Source organism: Pelodiscus sinensis, chromosome Z, assembly GCF_052426305.1.
Source record: "Pelodiscus sinensis isolate ZL-2025 chromosome Z, ASM5242630v1, whole genome shotgun sequence".
Classification (NCBI taxonomy): Eukaryota; Metazoa; Chordata; order Testudines; family Trionychidae; genus Pelodiscus; species Pelodiscus sinensis.
Genome location: NC_143085.1, coordinates 27162404 through 27179865, shown reverse-complemented (window position 1 = coordinate 27179865; position 17462 = coordinate 27162404). Strand labels below are relative to the sequence as shown.

General features: G+C 43.2%; 1 protein-coding gene across 2 annotated transcripts in view; it reads left to right on the top strand.

Annotated features, from left to right (window-relative positions):
- AACS (acetoacetyl-CoA synthetase) overlaps positions 1–17462 on the top strand; it is a 90998-nt gene that overhangs the window by 27968 nt on the left and 45568 nt on the right. For both annotated transcript variants that reach the window (XM_075898472.2, XM_075898473.2), the window contains exons 5-8: positions 5333–5430; positions 7743–7857; positions 9272–9353; positions 12192–12339. In XM_075898472.2, the coding sequence (XP_075754587.1) occupies positions 5333–5430; positions 7743–7857; positions 9272–9353; positions 12192–12339 (443 nt within the window). The remainder of the gene's footprint in view (positions 1–5332; positions 5431–7742; positions 7858–9271; positions 9354–12191; positions 12340–17462) is intronic.

The following is a 17462-nucleotide window of genomic DNA, read 5'->3' as shown; positions in this document are numbered from 1 at the left end:
TAACCCTATAATATAAAAGTACACAAGACTATATTTCTATGAGTTTTTCATAGCTGTGCATTTGTTAGGGCCCTAGATGTATACATATGCTGTATTTTAAACTTTAGGGTACCTAATAACATGCCCATTCTGCATTTGAGCATTGTTGCTTACTTGAATGTCATTTAGCTCTTTAAAACAGACAAATGTACAAAGCCAGGTTTGGTACCCTAATTTAGATTTCAGGTAGAAATCTGTGCTTTTAGTCTCTGGGCTCAAAACTGATAATTCAAGAATAAAGCTCAACCTTCCAATTGACTTTGGTGGTGGCAGGGTCAGCCTTTTGAAAATCTACCTCTTCTGGCTCTTCGTCTTGTCAGAATATATGACAAAGGGTATCTGTGTTTTTAAATCTCAGTTGTGTTGCAAGCTGATGCTTGTATTTCAGGTTTTGAAAGCTAATGTATTTTGAATGACAAGTGGAAAAAATGCATACTTTTCAAGCAGGAATGCAGCATGTATGTACACAGAATATATCACCTTAGGATCTGTTGTATACTTTCTCATATAGGAGGGATTTGGCTTTAAGGTATTGCGATATGCTGTGCCTTTAAGGACACAGTCCTGGGAAATAGGAACAAAAATCCTGCAAAAAGATCTGCCCCAAACAGGGCTGGATTGACATCTTTGGGCCCAGTGCCAAACATTTTTATGAGTCCCCATGTAGTCATTATCAGTAGAGCCCTGTGCGGATACAAAATTTGTATCCACATCTGAATTTGCAAAAATGACCTGGAAATATCTGTATCCACATTTGTGGATGTAGATATCCACGGATTTGCAGAGCTCTACTTAACAGCCACTTCTGAGTGTGGGCCTGGTGTGGCAGTGCTGTAGTATACCCTGTACTAAGTCTCAAACATTTATTCATTTTGATCATACGCTGCTCCGATATTGTATGCACTGCTATGCACATTCCTCAACCCCTCTGTTTTTCTCAAATTGAGCCGTATACCCATGTGAACAGAAATATCCACAGTGAACAGAAATTTCCTAGTGATCAAAGGAAGCATCCCATAGATTTCTCTTCCTCAACCAAGTGTTCTGTGGCCACATCTCCAGGATCATTCTGTTTCCTCGGTGATTGTATGTAGTCCTGATCTCAGGTTAATAAAGTTCCAGAGCAATCAGTTGTGACAGATCCCTTCCCCAGCACCAAGTAAAGTGGAACAATTTTCAGTTTGTGTGTTGGAGCGTGTCTGGATCCCTAGTGTAAGACTCTCCCATGTAATGAGGAAAAGTTGAGGTGCCCATTTCTGCTTTCATGGCTGTAGAAATAGTAAATTCTTTATGTGTGTCTGATATTGTACCTAAAGTTGCATAGGCCCTCTAGTAGAACCTTCCTCCCGCCTTTTACTAACTTTAATCTCTGCTGGTGGAGTCCGCATACCTCCCTTATAGACCAAGCACTGTCTATATCATCCCTGATAGGTGTCTGTTTAACCTGCTCCTAAATATCTCCAGTGATGGAGATTCCACAACCTCCCTGGGCAATTTATTCCAGTGTTTAACCACCCTGACAGTTAGGAAGTTTTTCCTAATGTCCACCCTAAACCTCCCTTGCTGCAATTTAAGCCCATTGCTTCTTGTCCTATCACCAGAGGCGAAGGAGAACAATTTCCCCCTCCTCCCTGTGACACTCTTTTAGATACTTGAATACTGTTACCATGCTCCCTTCTCAGGTACGTCTACACTGTAGCTTGCAATAAGCTGTGTAATTTGAGCTACACAAGTTATTTTTGAAATAGCTTAGTTTGAAATTTGGCACTGTCTATATACAGCACTTATTTTGAAATAAATTACTATTCCGAAATGTCCCTTACTCCTCTGGAATGAGGTTTACAGGGACGTTGGAATAGTGAGCCTGTGGTATTTTGAAATAACTGGTGCGCTTTAAAGACATGGAATAGCTATTTTGGGATATCTCTGGTATCCCAAAATAATGTTGCAGTGTAGATGTAGCCTTAGTCGTCTCTTTTCTAAACTAAATAAGCTCAGTTCTTTCAGTCTTCCCTCATAGGTCATGTTTTTTAGATGTTTAACTATTTTTGTTTCTCTTCTCTGGACCCTCTCGAATTTCTCCACATCTTTCTTGAAATGTGGTGCCCAGAACTGGACACAATACTCCAACTAAGGCCTAATCAGTGCAGAGTAGAGCAGAAGAATGACTTCTCGTGTCTTGCTTACAACACTCTAGTTAATGCATCCCAGAATCACATTTGCGTGCTTTTTTTTTTTTTTTTTTTTTTTTTGCCAAGTGTCACACTGACTCATATTAGGCTTGCTAGGATTCAGACAGAGGTGCATTGTCCGTTCAGTTCACACCAATTCCTTCTTTGGGGGCAATGAACCAAGGCCACTGGCATCCCCTAATCCAGTCTAGGGAAGGCTTTGTAGGATGAGATTTAAGCCAAAGCTGCCTACTTCTCATGGGTGGTAGGTGAAGGTAGGGCTGAGGGAAGCAAGCCCCCAGCTCCACCCCTTCTGCCCAGGCCCTCCCCATGATGGGAGCCAAGCCCCACCCTCAGGACTATAGGGAGGATAGGTAGTGCATGGCCCTAGCCTCCCTGGCCCTGGAACATGGGGGGGCGGAGAAGCTCTCGGTGGGAGGGCGGGGGCGGCAACACTCTTCCCCCAGTGTGCCTGCAGTAGGCATTCTGGGGCGGAGGGGAGTATGGGTGGGCGCAGGCTGGAGGTTTGGGAAGGTATACTCACCAGTCTCTTCTAGTAACCAGCTCTCCATTCCCAACATGGGTCACTGCTTCCCCCACTTCTTCCTCCTCTCTTTCCTGTTGCTACTGGCCAAGGGAATGCTGGAAAATGTAGTCCCTTCCCTGTTCCAGGCTAGCTTTCAAGGCAGGGAGCTGGCCAATGAACTACAGCTCCCAGAGTACCTTGGCTTCCCATCGTTAAATGGTGGCCCTTCTGGGCTTTGGCCTGGGGCCAGGGAACAGTTTGCCCAATGGGAAATCCGCTGCTAGCTGCACACCTTACTTTTGCAAAAACTGCAGTAGGCTTAACGCCTCTGGGCTGACTCTTATCACTTCTGCCCCTCTCTAAGACATGGTGAGGGGGATCCAGGAATAAAGGGCCTGTATCCGATTCTTAACCTCATTTCCTATGCCCAGGTCCTAATTTTGCCTCTGGGTCCCTTTCCTTCACGTGCCTCTAGCTGTTGGACACTCCTGTGCATTCAATTTGATTTCTGCTCATCCTTCACTTCTCATTTGCCCCTTTTTGCCTCTAAAGGAATAGCTAGGAGCTCTTTGTCAATCCAAACAGGTGCCATGTGAAGGAAGGGGCGATATTGTCAGATCTTAATGAGCATCCTCTCTTCACACCAGCAAGGGCAGTGGATAGTAACATTATGCTGACTCCTATATATTACCACCCATATCATGTCACACTCTCTTTCTTCAGCACTTCCTGGTAACAACGGGAGCAGGTCGCCAGCATTCTTGGGCAGAGGGCAGGAAGTCACAGCTAGCTCAGCTGGGAGCAGCCTAGGGCAAATCCATCTTCCTGCAGCCAGGGTGTAACCAAGCGGCTCTGTGAGCTGTGGTATGGGAACATACATAAGTATGGAGGTGCTGACATCCCTCGCCCTACCCCAGCTGAGGCTGGGATCAAAGCTCTGACATGTGGGACAGTGGCTGGCAGTATAGCTCCTAGTGTGCAGGGCTGAAGTAGATCCTGTGTCATGCAGGACTGGCACCTGGCACACCAGGCCTAGAGCCCATGCAGCACAGAGTGGTAGCTGGGTCCCCCCAGATACAGGGCTAGCAGCAGATTCTGTGGCATATGGGAAGTCAGCTTGGACCGTAAGTGCTAGACTGGTAGCCCTGGGTTACTGTAGCACCATCCTGTACCTCTAGTTCTTGTATCTGTCTGTGAGGTGGGAATGGGAAGGTCTCTTAACTTCCCTCCAAGGAGTGCACTGCTTGGAGCAGAGGACTGGGTCCCAGGAAGGGGTGTCCTGGGCAGGGTGGGCTCTCTATACTGGGAGAGTATCCTGGGGAGTAACAGGACTGTTGCTCTTTAATATTAACCTCTTTTGGCTGCAGCAACACTCTGGGGACCCCAGCAGCAACCGTGAGGTTTGGGGATCTTGCAAGGGACAAGTGCAATTGATTTCCTGCTTCCACTGGGACTCTGCATGCTAGGTTCCTGGAGGGGCTTGGATGTAACTCTGGGAGTGATCACTGGGTCTCAGTTGCGTGATCTATAGCCAGCTTGTGCTACACTGTGCCTTTTGGGGGTTCCACATTCTCTGGATACAGGGATGATTTACAGCTGAAGCCCCTTATTGCAGGTGTTGGGGCTCAGACTCCCATGGTCTCACTTTCAGAGCTGGATGGGCGGGGGGGTGGGGGAGGAGGCTCCTGCTGTCAGCCTTAATGTTGACTGAAAGTGAGAGTCCTCCAGCGATTTGTAATTTAACTTAATGCAGACTCATGCCCTGACATGAGAGTTCTTTTGTGAGATCATGAGTCAGGCTTAATTTCACTTACAAATTATCACTCGAGTTACATTAGTGAGAGTTGGCATGTCTGACCCTGACTCACTTATTGATTAATATTAGGAGACTGGAGCCAGAAAGAAGTCTGCTAACTGATGGGAGATGAGTCTTGTCAGTTCTGCGTATGTATGTAGTGTAATATTGCTTCTGGCCTGGTAACTGGCTTTTGCGCAGAAGTTAAGTTAGCAAGGGTGGGTTGGGAGACGTGATCCGCATAGAGACCATTTCTTCTTTCTTCCACATGCCCTGACATGCATGTGTGGAGAGGGATGCTGGTAACTGAATTTGCCTTACAATGGAATACAGGGCATTTTGTAATCCCACCCTCTAGACAGGTTTGTTTTCCAGTACTACTTCTATGTGTTGGGTAGCCTTTGGTTCTGGCTAATCCTATGCTTTCAGTAGAACACATTTATGTTGGCTATTAAATTACTCTTCCTGTCCTCCTACAAATCAGAGCTCTCTCTCCCCCCTCGCTCTTCAGGTTTTGTTTAATAAAGATCTGGATCTTTGTGATTGCAGTGTAATTTGGAAGGCACTCTATGGATATCAACTTTGGAGTAATTTTTGTTAGTGCAGTTACAGCCAACTTTCCCCAATGTCTATGGTCACTGTGATCAATGTCTATGGAGGGGAGGCATTTGGAGGTGTAGTAACGTTTCTGAAAAGACATTTTGTTTGTTTTGCTTGCACATCTATATAAACTGACTACAGTTTTAAGATGTGCAGATTTTAGGTCTCTTCCATCTTTAAATATTTAAATCCTGTTTGTAGGTTATCTACCTAATAGTATTCATGCAGTGGAAGCAATGCTGGCTGCTGCGAGTATTGGTGCTATTTGGAGTTCAACTTCACCTGATTTTGGAATTAACGTAAGTAGTCTCTGTATTACCTATTGCAGGGAAGTTATGAGCCTGCCTAGTGTAGATGGTGATTAGGTCTGGGAGCTACATGTTTAACGTTGTTGACATATGTTTGTTTTACTTCTACTGCCATCTTGTGGCAAACCTCCTGAAAAGCTAGGTTTCCTTCCAAAATTTAGAGGAAACTGTTTAGTGGAGACTTTTGTACCTGCCTTAGGACCTGGAAGCCCAATTATCTTTAATTTAATAAAACTAGGTGTCCAAGTCCATGAGAAGGCTTTGAAAGTCTCAGCCTTAAATTGTTTATTTCCAAATAAAGCCTGGTTTAGTAGTCAATAGCTAGCAACAGCTATTACACACTTCTTCCTTCTTGTATTAAAAGAATCAGTGCATAATTCACTCTATAAAGGACAGCTCTCACACAAAATCGGTTAATACTGAAGGCACTCATGTTGACAGGCCAAGGATTGAATAGGTCATGGAAACTGACAGTCTTTGTGGTGTCAGGATGGCCTCTCCAGAATATGGCTCCAGCTTTTCAACACTGAAAGAATGGACTATAGATGGTATGAGACTCCTTCCTTTCCTCCTCTCACAATCCTTTCATGGCCCAAAACATTCAGATCAATAACCCTTATTCTAGCTAGGGTAACTTAGAACTAAGGATGTAAAATCCCATTTTAATCAGTTAATAGCTTAAACATTATCCACTTAACTAGGACAGACAGGGGGGCTGCTTCTGCCTGGCTGGGCCACCAGGTAATTGGTAAGCATCACCTGATAAGGGTGATATTTACTGATTAACCATTTGCATCCCTACTTACAACTGTGGAAGCTATTTCTAGTCATAGGTTTAATCCTCTTGAATTATACTGAGGTGTTTACCTGCAATATGCACTACCACAGGATGGTTTTGAAGGTGTTATACATATGACACAAGAAAAAAACCTTCTTCTTCTGATAGTTGGGATCAGTGCTGCAGAGACTGATGCATTGGAGGTTGATTTTTAGCAGATCTAGTGGAGACCTGCAAAATTGACTGTAGATTGCTGTGCAGTTGATTCCAGAAATATACCCCAAAATGAGAAAAGTAAGGTAAGTCTCGTTGATCCAGCACAGTGTAGACTTAAGCAAAGTTGACTTCAGTTACATTGTTCACTTTGTTGGAGTTGCGTACCTTAGATCGATTGAATGATTTAGTGTAGATGTAGCCCTGAATATAAATCACAATGGTAATTTTGAATTATCATTGAATACTGAATCCTTGTTCATTCTTACAAGATATTTAGTTTGTGTTTTGGGGTAAGGATTGTTATGTTTGTATTGTAGAAATCATAAATCAATATAAATATTTAGTAATAATGAGGCACTGCAGATTGTAAAAGTATCAAAGTGCTATGCACAAGGAGGATTAGAGAGCATCATAATTCCATTTCCTTGCACAAAAGTATTTTTTTCAACAGTACAGTGATTTTTTTGAAGGGCTCTGTGCTTTGTAATGACAGAGTTTCCTTTGCAGTATGATTTAATCCTTCATCGGGGAAGATTGATTATTTTATTTGTATTACAGCTTATTTCTCTCCATCCCAATGGGCTATATTCAGTGCCCAGTTTTAATTGTTTGAGCTTTTAAACCATGCTTAACTTTGGGGTCTCTTTAGACATCAGTATCACATATATGCCTTCTATTGGTTTAAAGGCTGGTTTGGCTTAAATTCAAATCAGTCTGAAGCCTTGTGATGTGTAGGGAAGTGGCAATATCCATTTCCATCCTAAGGGTCGATCTTGCCCCTTCCATGCATTCATATAACTCCCACCAACACAATTAAAGTTTGCATACCTGCATTTTGGGGTGCAAATATGCAAATATGCCTAAATGGATTAGGGACCTAATGATCATTGTTTGTAAAGGAAATAGGTGCATATCTAGCACGAGGCATCTAGCTTCTTTATAAGCAATGATTATTAGGTCCCTAATCCACTTAGGCATATTTGCACTTAGTTGCATTGTTGGCACCTGAATACCTTTTGTAAATCTGGTCCTATATCTAGTAGTGTTGCTATATTCTGGATAATTAGTCTAAGACACAGTAGTGCTTTTTGAGATATGCATTGGGATTATTGGCTCATGCATACTATGTGTTCCTTTAAAATGTTGGGGGTAGATGGAGAAAACTGAAGTAGCTTGGTCTCTTAACATTATACCTGTGTGCTGCCATAATTGTTCTCTTTCTTACATGGCTTGGACCAATCAACCAGTGGCTTTTTCATCTTTGCAGTGTTGATGGTTGTATTGCTTGTTCTTTTTCTTTTCTACCCAGGGTGTGCTGGACAGGTTTTCCCAAATTCAGCCCAAGCTGATCTTCTCTGTGGAAGCTGTCATATACAATGGCAAAGAGCATAATCACATGGAAAAACTGCATAATGTAGTAAAAGGTACTTAACATCATACCATATTACCTCACATGGAACACTTGGGACATGGAACATGTGGGACACTTCAAAACAGTTTATAAATGAGGAGGAAATCAAATCTTATTTAGGCAAAACTATTTATCCTACTTTTTAATTTTTTTAAATGGAAAATCAGCAACTAAGAATCCTTCTCTCTTGTTGAGAATATTTCTGTAGGGTTGGAGGGAAAGAGCATATTGCTGATCTGACTTCTTCCTCCCACTACTTGTTCCTTACTCAATCGCATGGGATTTGGGCGTTTCTTTACTCTAACAAGTAGACAGAGCATGGAACACTTAAATACTTGTGAGGAAAAACATATACTTGTGCTGAACAGATGAAGCAGTGTTTGCTAGTGAATAGAGCACTGGACTCAAACCTGTATTACTGCAGTCCCTGCTGGTTGACCTTGGGCAAATCACTTCACCTCTCTGTGCCTCAGGTTTCTATCTGTAAAATGGGTAGGGGGCGATGCTTTGAGGCGGAGGCACAAGGGAACTTGCCCCTTAAATGCCATGGGCAAGAGAGGCAAGGGTCCAGCCAGCAGCTACAGGTCCAGAGCTTCTGGTGTACTACAGAGCTAAAGGGGGCCTGTGGCAAGACTCCTGTTGCAGTGGTGGGGGAAGCAGTGCAATGCAGTCCCAGTTTGTTCTGCTCTGCTCTCCTGTGGTGTTGCTTGGAGTGGAGATAGGACCTCTCTCTCACTTTCTGGCAGGAAATGGAACAGTGTGTGTAAGGGGGCCATGTTGCTCCACTTACCCTGCTGCTGAGTGCAGGGTGGGGGGCTGGAGCCCCCATAGCTGGTGCTGGACTCCTGGCTCTTGTAGTTCCTCAGGCTTCGTTGCTTAGGGGAGAGGGGTGCAGGGGAAGAGGCTGGTTCTGGGTGTTATCCTGGCCTTTCCCTGAGGTGGGGGAGGGTCATGTGTCTCCCCTCCCCCATGCCGTCACCCAGCCATGCCTGAATGGATATAATGATACTGAATTTTTGTTAAAGTATTTTGAGCTCTCCTTATGACCAGCAGTCTATAACATCTGGGTATTGCTATATATTTTCATATGACCAAACTGGGCTCTCATGTAAGGTCATGAAACCTGTGACTCACTGGTGTTGTGTGGATTTTTCTAATGAAAAACTTGGTCTGGGGGACCAGTTCTGTTCTTCCCTGTGTTGATATTACACTGTATTTACATCCACGTTTCAAACTCTTATTGCTGGTACTGTTTCTGTGACCTAACAGAAAGATGGAAGTTGCAAAAAGATTGAATTGTTTCCATTACTCAGTATGTACACTACACAAACTAACCAAACCGAAGAGGCCTTTTATTTATGTAACTTCAAATAAATAGAAAAAAATTGTTCCTTTTTCCTCTCTTTTTCTTCTCCTCCTCCCCCCAGGACTTCCAGACTTAAGAAAAGTGGTGGTGATTCCATATGTGTCATCGAGAGAAACAATAGATATTTCTAAAATACCAAACAGGTAATGGGACAATTCATGATTTGGGCACATGTTGTTGTCTATCAACTAGAGATGGGACAGATCCAGAATTCCCCGTGGATTTTTTTTCCTCATCGGTGCATTCCTGAATGTTGGGAAATTTTAGTATTTGATTGTTAGCTTAGTTACAAGCTTTATATTCTCATCTGGGAATAACCTGTGAGGATCAGGTTCCTTTTATGTATATGGATCCTTAGGCATGCAGCAATACAAATCTCCTGGAGAAGAGAATGGACACCGGATATAACACACACAGCTCTTGTCTTAAATTTGTGGGATAATGTTGACAAGATACTGTAAAACCATATTTTTATAGGTTATTTTCTTAATCGATTAGATTTTAAATTTCTTTTCATTTTAGCTTGTTTCACTTGATTGTCTGTTAAGGATATTAAGAGGTGGGTAACTTGCTAATTGTGTAGTTGATAGAAGTTTTGACTGTATAATTAGTTGCTAAGGGAAGAAGCACTCAGTCCCATTTTGCATCAAGTCCAGGACCTACCTCTGCTGTGGCTCTGCAGTTTAAATTTAGTGAAAGACAGGCGGGCAGCCTGGCTCCTACTATATTTGAATTGCAGTGGGGGTAGGTCCCAAACCCGGTGTGAACCAGGACTAGGCTGGGCTGCCTGGCTGTGGGCAGAGGCTGCTTCATGGCAGCCTCTCCCCTCCCCGCTGCTGCCTCTGATTACCGGCAGCAGTGCAGAGGTGGGAGATGGGGAACTGGCTTTTAAGGCAGTGGGAAGAAGGGGGGAAATGCGAATAGTCGACTACTCAGTTACACCCCTATTTTCTATATTTAGCACATTTGCAAGCAGTTTTCTGAAACCAGAGTTTTTCTTTCTTACACTTTGGTACGTCAGAATGCAGGACAAATTGTATTTTGTTCCTAATGCATTTGTAAATCCAGAGAGTTTAGCCCATTGACTTTATTGGAATAATTCTTATTTCTGGGCTTTAGGCTCATGCTGTTAACTTGGAAGTTCAATTAGACAATTATGTTTTTAAACTTTTTTGTTAATTTCACTTTGTGTTGCATGCTGTAGTATAGTGATAGCATGTTTAGGTTTCAAGCCCTGCTTGAGAATGCTGTATGTAGTACTTTAAAAGAGAATGTTTTGTTTTTAAACCCTTATTTTATAAACTGTCCATTCAGCAGATTTTTTTCACAGACTTGTGATAGAAGAATGGATGGGAGCTGATGCAGAGAGGGCTTTTGTCAGACTTGTAAAACTACTACAGTACATTTTCTAGTGGGAGTTGGCTAATATAAGCAGTGCTGATAAGAATGAAGCTAAATGAGCAACTGATTTGCTTTCTTTCATTACAGCACTTTTTTCCCCCCAGTTAGTATTGACACAGCAAGAAATCGCTCCATAAAGAGATGGAATTAGTTTGCTTATAAAATGTATCTGTTTTCAGCTTGTCTGCTATATTTATAACTGCTGTATCCCTCTCATTCTTTCCTCACATACATTTGCAATATCTTCTTCTCAGTCATATTTCACGGTGTCTTAGTAATTGCTATAAATAGGAGCATCCAGTAAAATACTACCCACTTTATTTAGCTTTATACAAAGCAGCAAGCTATCCTTGTTAGACCTGAATTTTATTTTCATTGCTGTTGACTTCTTGACATCTTGATTGCTGGATACTACAGATCAACTTGAACATGAAAAGTGCCAAGAAACTTTAAGTCAAACTCAATAATTATCACTGTTTTGCTTTTATAAATCATCTAAAGAAAATGTTTGCTCTGTGTAATAGCTTATTAACACTTTTTATATAAATGAAAGCTGGTATAATGGGGAGAGGAAAGCATACTAAAGAATTGCCATTTAAATTGTTCTTGCTCACACAAAGGGGTCATTTGTTTATTTACTGTTCAGGGATAGGCTGCCCAGGTATCTTTTTGAAATTGCTAACATTACAAACTATGTGAAAAAGGCTAGATTCTTTGTCACTCCAGAACAATTTCATTGAAATTGATAGTAGAAGCCAAAGATATGTTCACAGCTGATTCAAGGGAGCTGGGTACAGCATAGCTCCCTTCTGATTTTCATAATAATGTACTAGTTGGTAGTGCAGCCATTCTGTCTTCACTCCACAGTGAACCCATATTACAAATTATGTTTAATATTTCCCTTGAGGGCTTCATCCTTGTTCCAAGCCATACACCAAAGATCTTTCTTAGGCCTGTGTATCTTAAGGCCCGTATACATGGTGAGTTCCTGCCTTGCTGCACAGTGTGTTATTTTACAATGCATCAGCTTGATGCCCAGTAATGTTTCACCTGGACTTAGCTACAATACAGAGAGTTCATAGTGCATGGCTTAGTATAGTTGGCTAACTTGTACTCTGGGACTTCCAGTATGCCTGTAGCAGAAGCTGCACAGAATGGTTAACTGTATTGCAAGTTTGTGCACTGTAGATTGCCACCTGGGCTTTCTGTATGATGATTTACTGCATAGATAGGGTCTGTACAAGCACTGATCTGCTACCTCTACTGCTATAGGGCTTTCAAGGCGATCTGCTGTTTATATGTATAGATTTGTAGGCATGTTAGGACATCGAGATAATATTTTATTCTTAAACAATTTGTTGACTCTTTTATTTGGGGGAAAAAAAACAAGCTAAGAAATTTAAACAAAGGTCTGAACAGCAAAAAAGAATAAAAATAGGGCTATAGACCTATTATAGTATTGTAAGAGTGCTGGTGGCTTTGAAAATGATCTCAGTTGTCTGTGGTTGAGTAGCATTTAATTTTTGTTTTTAAAGTTAAAAGTAGTTAAGTAGTTGCTCTTCCCTCTTTTCCTTGCACAGTGTTTTTCTAGAGGATTTCCTTGCTACTGGGAAAGGAGAGCAGGCCCCACAGCTGGAGTTGGAACAGCTTCCCTTTAGTCATCCTCTCTTCATCATGTATTCATCTGGCACAACAGGAGCACCAAAATGCATGGTTCATTCAGCAGGGGTAGGTTTTCCCTTTTGGGGCTGCAGTCTCACAATGTCTGTCTCTAAACCTCTGAGCTCCATTCCCCTTTTTTCAAGTGCATATGATAATTTAAGATACTGATAGCCAACCTTTGCAACTAAGTGGATTTTGATAACTGACTGTACACAATCTTTCAACTTTAGGTTAGTAGTCGAAAGTTGAAAAAGTCAATAGGGACCAGAAGTCTTACTTTCTAGGGCTTGTTTTGGTTGTTCACAAAAAGCCTTGATGCACTTCCTAGTGGACAAATATCCATCACACAATGGATACTCTTGTTAGTAGAGATGAAATACTGAATGAGCCTTAAAGACTGCAAGCAAACGGTCTGGTAGCACTTTATAGACTAACAAAACATGTAGGTGGTATCATGAGCTTTCATGGACACAGCCCATTTCTTCAGATCACTGGTCAGTCATGAGTCTCCTTTTCAGAGATGACATGGGGAAGTTTGTGGTTCCACTGCTGGGCTTTTGTTGTTAGAAGATTTCAGCCTCCTGTGCTGTCAATCCAAAGCTCAATTGCTATTAGTAAATTCACTTAGTGTTTTAAATGTAGACAAGCCCTATAGCTGAATGAGTCTGCTGATCTAGTTCTGTTTCGTATTGGGGTTAGGTTGGGGACTTGTCAGACTCCTCCTGAGTGATGTAGTTAAACCAGCCTATTTTAGTTTTTTGTTTTGTTTTTTGTTTTAAGATTTTTTTTTTTTTTTATAAAAGAGTCACAAGTTTCCTCCTTAGAGTATGTTTTGCTTTGGGAACTTTGCTTTGTGGAGTGTCTACTGAAGTGAAGATTGCAAGGGATTTTCAGCCAAAACCACCCATTCTTGCTAATATTTCATTAATGCTGAAATGTTCCTATGTTTAATCTCTATCAGTTAAGTTTGATTAGAGTTTGAGCAAGAGCCCACTAGCCATGTTCGAATTTGGTCAGTGAAAATATTCTTCCTACATAATATATATATATATAACAATCATTCCAACTAAACTTGCCTACATCCGGCTATCACAAAAAGTCAGATATTCAAGACTTGAAATCTGGCATGGTTCTAGTCCTTGCCAAGGTTAAATTTTCTGCCTTTTGCTGAGTGTTGATTTAGGAAAGTGAGAATTGTTTGAAAATCAGTTACTGAGCATGTCAAGTGACACATGATTATAGTCAAACACTACAATGTGAATGAGAGCACATCTGGTTAAGAGTAAACCACTCTTGTTTGCCCCATGTCCTTTTTTTTTTTACTTTTTGAAACTCTAGGAAGAAGGTGGCATGACTGTGTATGTAGTGCAGATGGCCTATATAGCCCAGGCAACCTTATGAAGGCTGTATCTTTTGACTTCAGAAAGCTTTGGATCTGTCCCTAAGTGTCCCTGTACACTTCCTCTCCCCCCCTCCCCCCATTTCCCCTTGATGGGAAGGACTGGAGGGTTTGTAGAGAGGTGAATCCGTTGGGCCTGCCTTTGCCCCAAATGTTCATTGTTTGCAAGTACCTGGGATAGGGATAGGCAATAATTTTTTGCTGGGGGCCAGTTCAAATATTTTTGAAGTGGCCCTGGGCTGGCCTGCAAGGGAAGGGTCCTAATTGGGAAAAGGTGGGGCCAGAATGCTTCTGGGCTTCCCCATCCCCAGACCATAATTGGTCTGGGGGCAGGGGCACACCTCCCCCACCCACCCACTAGGTACCCATGCCCCTGGCAGGGCGGGAAGAGGCTTTACGCACTCCCCTGCCCCCAGGCCCTGATTGGCCCGGGGGTACGGCAGCACATGAAGCCTTCTCCCACCCTACCCCTGCTCTGTGAGGAGTATGTAGCACTTCAAAGTGCCATGCGCTGCTTGCAGGGCGGGAGGAGACCTGATGTGATCCCCACCCCCATGCCCTAATTTGCCTGGGGCGGGGTAGTGGCAGGGCCTTGGCGGGCTGGATCAACCCACTTGATGGGCTGGATCTGGCCAGTGGAGGCCCTTTTGCTCACTCCTAAGCTGGGGGATCTGCAGAAACCTCATTGTGCACAGGACAAAGTAATTTTGGAGGCACATCGCATGTTTGTGAGAGAATGAAATAAATATTTTTGTGACAAGTTGAGCAACTGTTGGTAGCTGCTGAGAGTTCAGACTGTTACAATAAGCACGTGTGAAAACAGGTTAATGAGCAGAAGAAGTGCCAATGGGTCATGACAAATACAGTTGACCAGTAGGGTTGCCCGATGGTTTCAACAAAAAAACCAGACACACTTGACATTATATCATAATCGACATTACATCTTATTTAGAAAATACCGGACATTTATATTTTCTCATTTGTCCTTTCTCAATTTGTTTCCCCAAACAGAAACTCAAATACTGGATTGTCCGGTTCAAAACCGAACACCTGGTAACCCTATTGACCAGATGGATAGATTTGAAAGGAATTTTCCCTCTTTAAGGTTCTTTTAATCTCTATATTATTTACAGACGTGGTCACCAACCTGTTGATCGTGATTGACTGACTGGCCAATTGTTAGGGCTCGATCAGTTGATCGCGAGGGGTTCGGGGCCCTCCCATTTCCCACCGCCCCCAAAAAACCACACTACCTACCTCCAGCGATAATGGAGGTAGCGCCGGCTTCCTGTGGGGTGGATGGAAGTCCCACAGATGCGTGCCACTTCTGGGGTTTCAGGAAGTGCTCTGTCTGCTCCCCCTTCCCCAGACAGCTGGCGCGGTACCAGCACCCAGGTCTGTGCCGGGGACTTGCTGAGAAGGGTGAGGTAGGAGCCTCCCGAGGAGGTGCATGCTGGGACATCCTTCCCCTGTGGGGGGAGAGAGGCGTGAGGAGTGGAGGGGGATAGGAGTCCTGGGAGGAGGTGTGTGCCGAGCACTCCCTGTTACCTGCCCCAGCATCCACTGACAGCCTGTCCCCTGCCCCCACTGGCACCCTGTCCCCACTCCAGCACCCACTAGCACCCTGCCCCAGTCCCCTGTCCCCTGCTCCCACCAGCACAGTTGGGGGCCACATTAGTGAGGTGCGGGGGATTTTGTAGGAGGGTGGGGTTTTTGTTTTTTGTTTTTGTTTGTTTTAATTCCATCTTTCTTGTGTGGCTCCAACTAACTTTTTTCTGTGGATCAGTGACCCCTGACTCAAAACAGGTTCCCCTCCTCATAAATAAAGACAATGCTGAAACTTTTTGTGTTTGACATAATATTTTATTTCAAAATGAAGCCTGGCCAACAAACCCCAGTTGAGGCCAAGCCCCTATCTGGCCGCAGCATCATAACACTCCTGCACCCCTTCCCCCCGACTCAGATCTAGGGTCCTTCATACACTGGAACCCCCTGTCCTGAGCCCCTCTTATCCCCCAAACTCCTGCAGCTCCACATCCTCAGTCTTCTGCCATAACACTCCTGCACTATCACAAATCTGTGTCCTGAGACCATCATACTCACAAGCTCCCTGCCCTGAGTCCCCCTCACATCCCAACCCAAACTCCTACACCCTCACATCCGCAAGCCTGTGGCTTGTTCAGCACCCCAACCCTTCACCTGACTCCAAAACTCCCCAGCTTGGAGCCCCTTCTCCCAACCAGCGTCCCCTTCTCCACATCCTCCTGCATCCAAATTCCCGCCCAGAGCTTGCACCTCTCACCCTCATTCCCACCCCAGAGCCCATACATCCTGTCTCAACCCAGTGAGGGTACGAGTAGACTACAAGAGTTTTTCTGGGACATCAGGAGTATCCCAGAAAAACACTTCTGTGTCCAGGGATGCATTCGTTCTACCACCTTGCTTAGCAGAAGAGCAAACATGCTCTTTTTAACAACCCCTGTATTCCTCGTTCCACGAGAAATAAGGGGGCTTCTGAAAGAAGGGGTTTTTCTGACATTTGGCCCAGTCTAGACAGGCCAAATGTTGGAAAAACCTCTTCCTACAGAAGACTTGGGGAAAGAAGGGGGGAAGCAGTAGTGTAGCCATACCCTGAGAGTGTATAAGGGCTGGGGATGGCAAGTGATGGAGAGGAGGAGAACAGAGAGGGCAGGGCTTCAAGGAAGGGATGGTGTCTTGAGGGAAGGATGGGGCGGTAGATCTTGGCTTGTTCTGACATTTAAAAAGTGATCTTGGGCATAAAAAGATTGGAGACCACTAATTTACAGAGTTGCTTAGCTTGCCCCAATTCCTCCTCCTCCTTCATCTCCCTCATCCTCCCGGCTTGGCTGGAACCCCACAGTAGTGCTGATATAGCTGAAGTGTACAGTAGTCAAAAATACATGAGATGAAATGACAGCAAAAGTGTATGAAATAATGCTGATTGCCATGGACTTAATACAACTTGACTATATACCCAATCTTTATAGGAAATGATTTTCTTTAACTAAATTTACTCTATTGCAGGGGTTCCCAACCTTTTTTGGTCCCCATATCCTCTTGGCTTTTAGTAAATCTTCCCGTACCCCCTATTCAATATGAAAGGAAAGAAATTCTAGATTCTAGAATCCACAACTTTTTTCACTAACGCTACTACTTTTGGAATATTTCAATTAGGATAATCTAGTTATTTACCAAATATTCCCCATACCCCCTTGACAAGCTTCTCGTACCCCCTGAGGGTATGCGGACGCCAGGTTGGGACCCCCTGCTCTATTGTATGTGCTAAGCTCATGTGCTAAGCAATGTGCTGAGCTCATGTTTTTTTTCCTGTGTAGCTGTTGTGGGGTATATTTAAATTATAGCCATAATTAATATAATGGAAGCCAGACATTTGAAATGATTTAAAATTCATTTATATTGCTGGCAGAGGTAAGTATGTATGTAAATATAAAGTTTTTGTTTTGGAAGCAAAGATCTAGTGTGTTAACAGCTTTAAGAGAAATGTTTTAGGATTTTCGTTTTACTGGATAATTTATTAGATATTTAGTTTTTTAAAATAATTTCTAAATCCTAGAAACATAGTCCAGAATGCTAATTTCCCTTGCACTGGTTTCACACACAAGGAGAATTGGGCTCTTCAGCTAGAAGCCGAGACAGATATTTTTTTTAAGAGTTCCGCAGTCTTCTACCAATCTGCCTTGGTTTATGTTCCATTTTTTCTATAATAGTGGTTATAGTTTGTGGGTGGATTCATTTTTATTATTTCAGA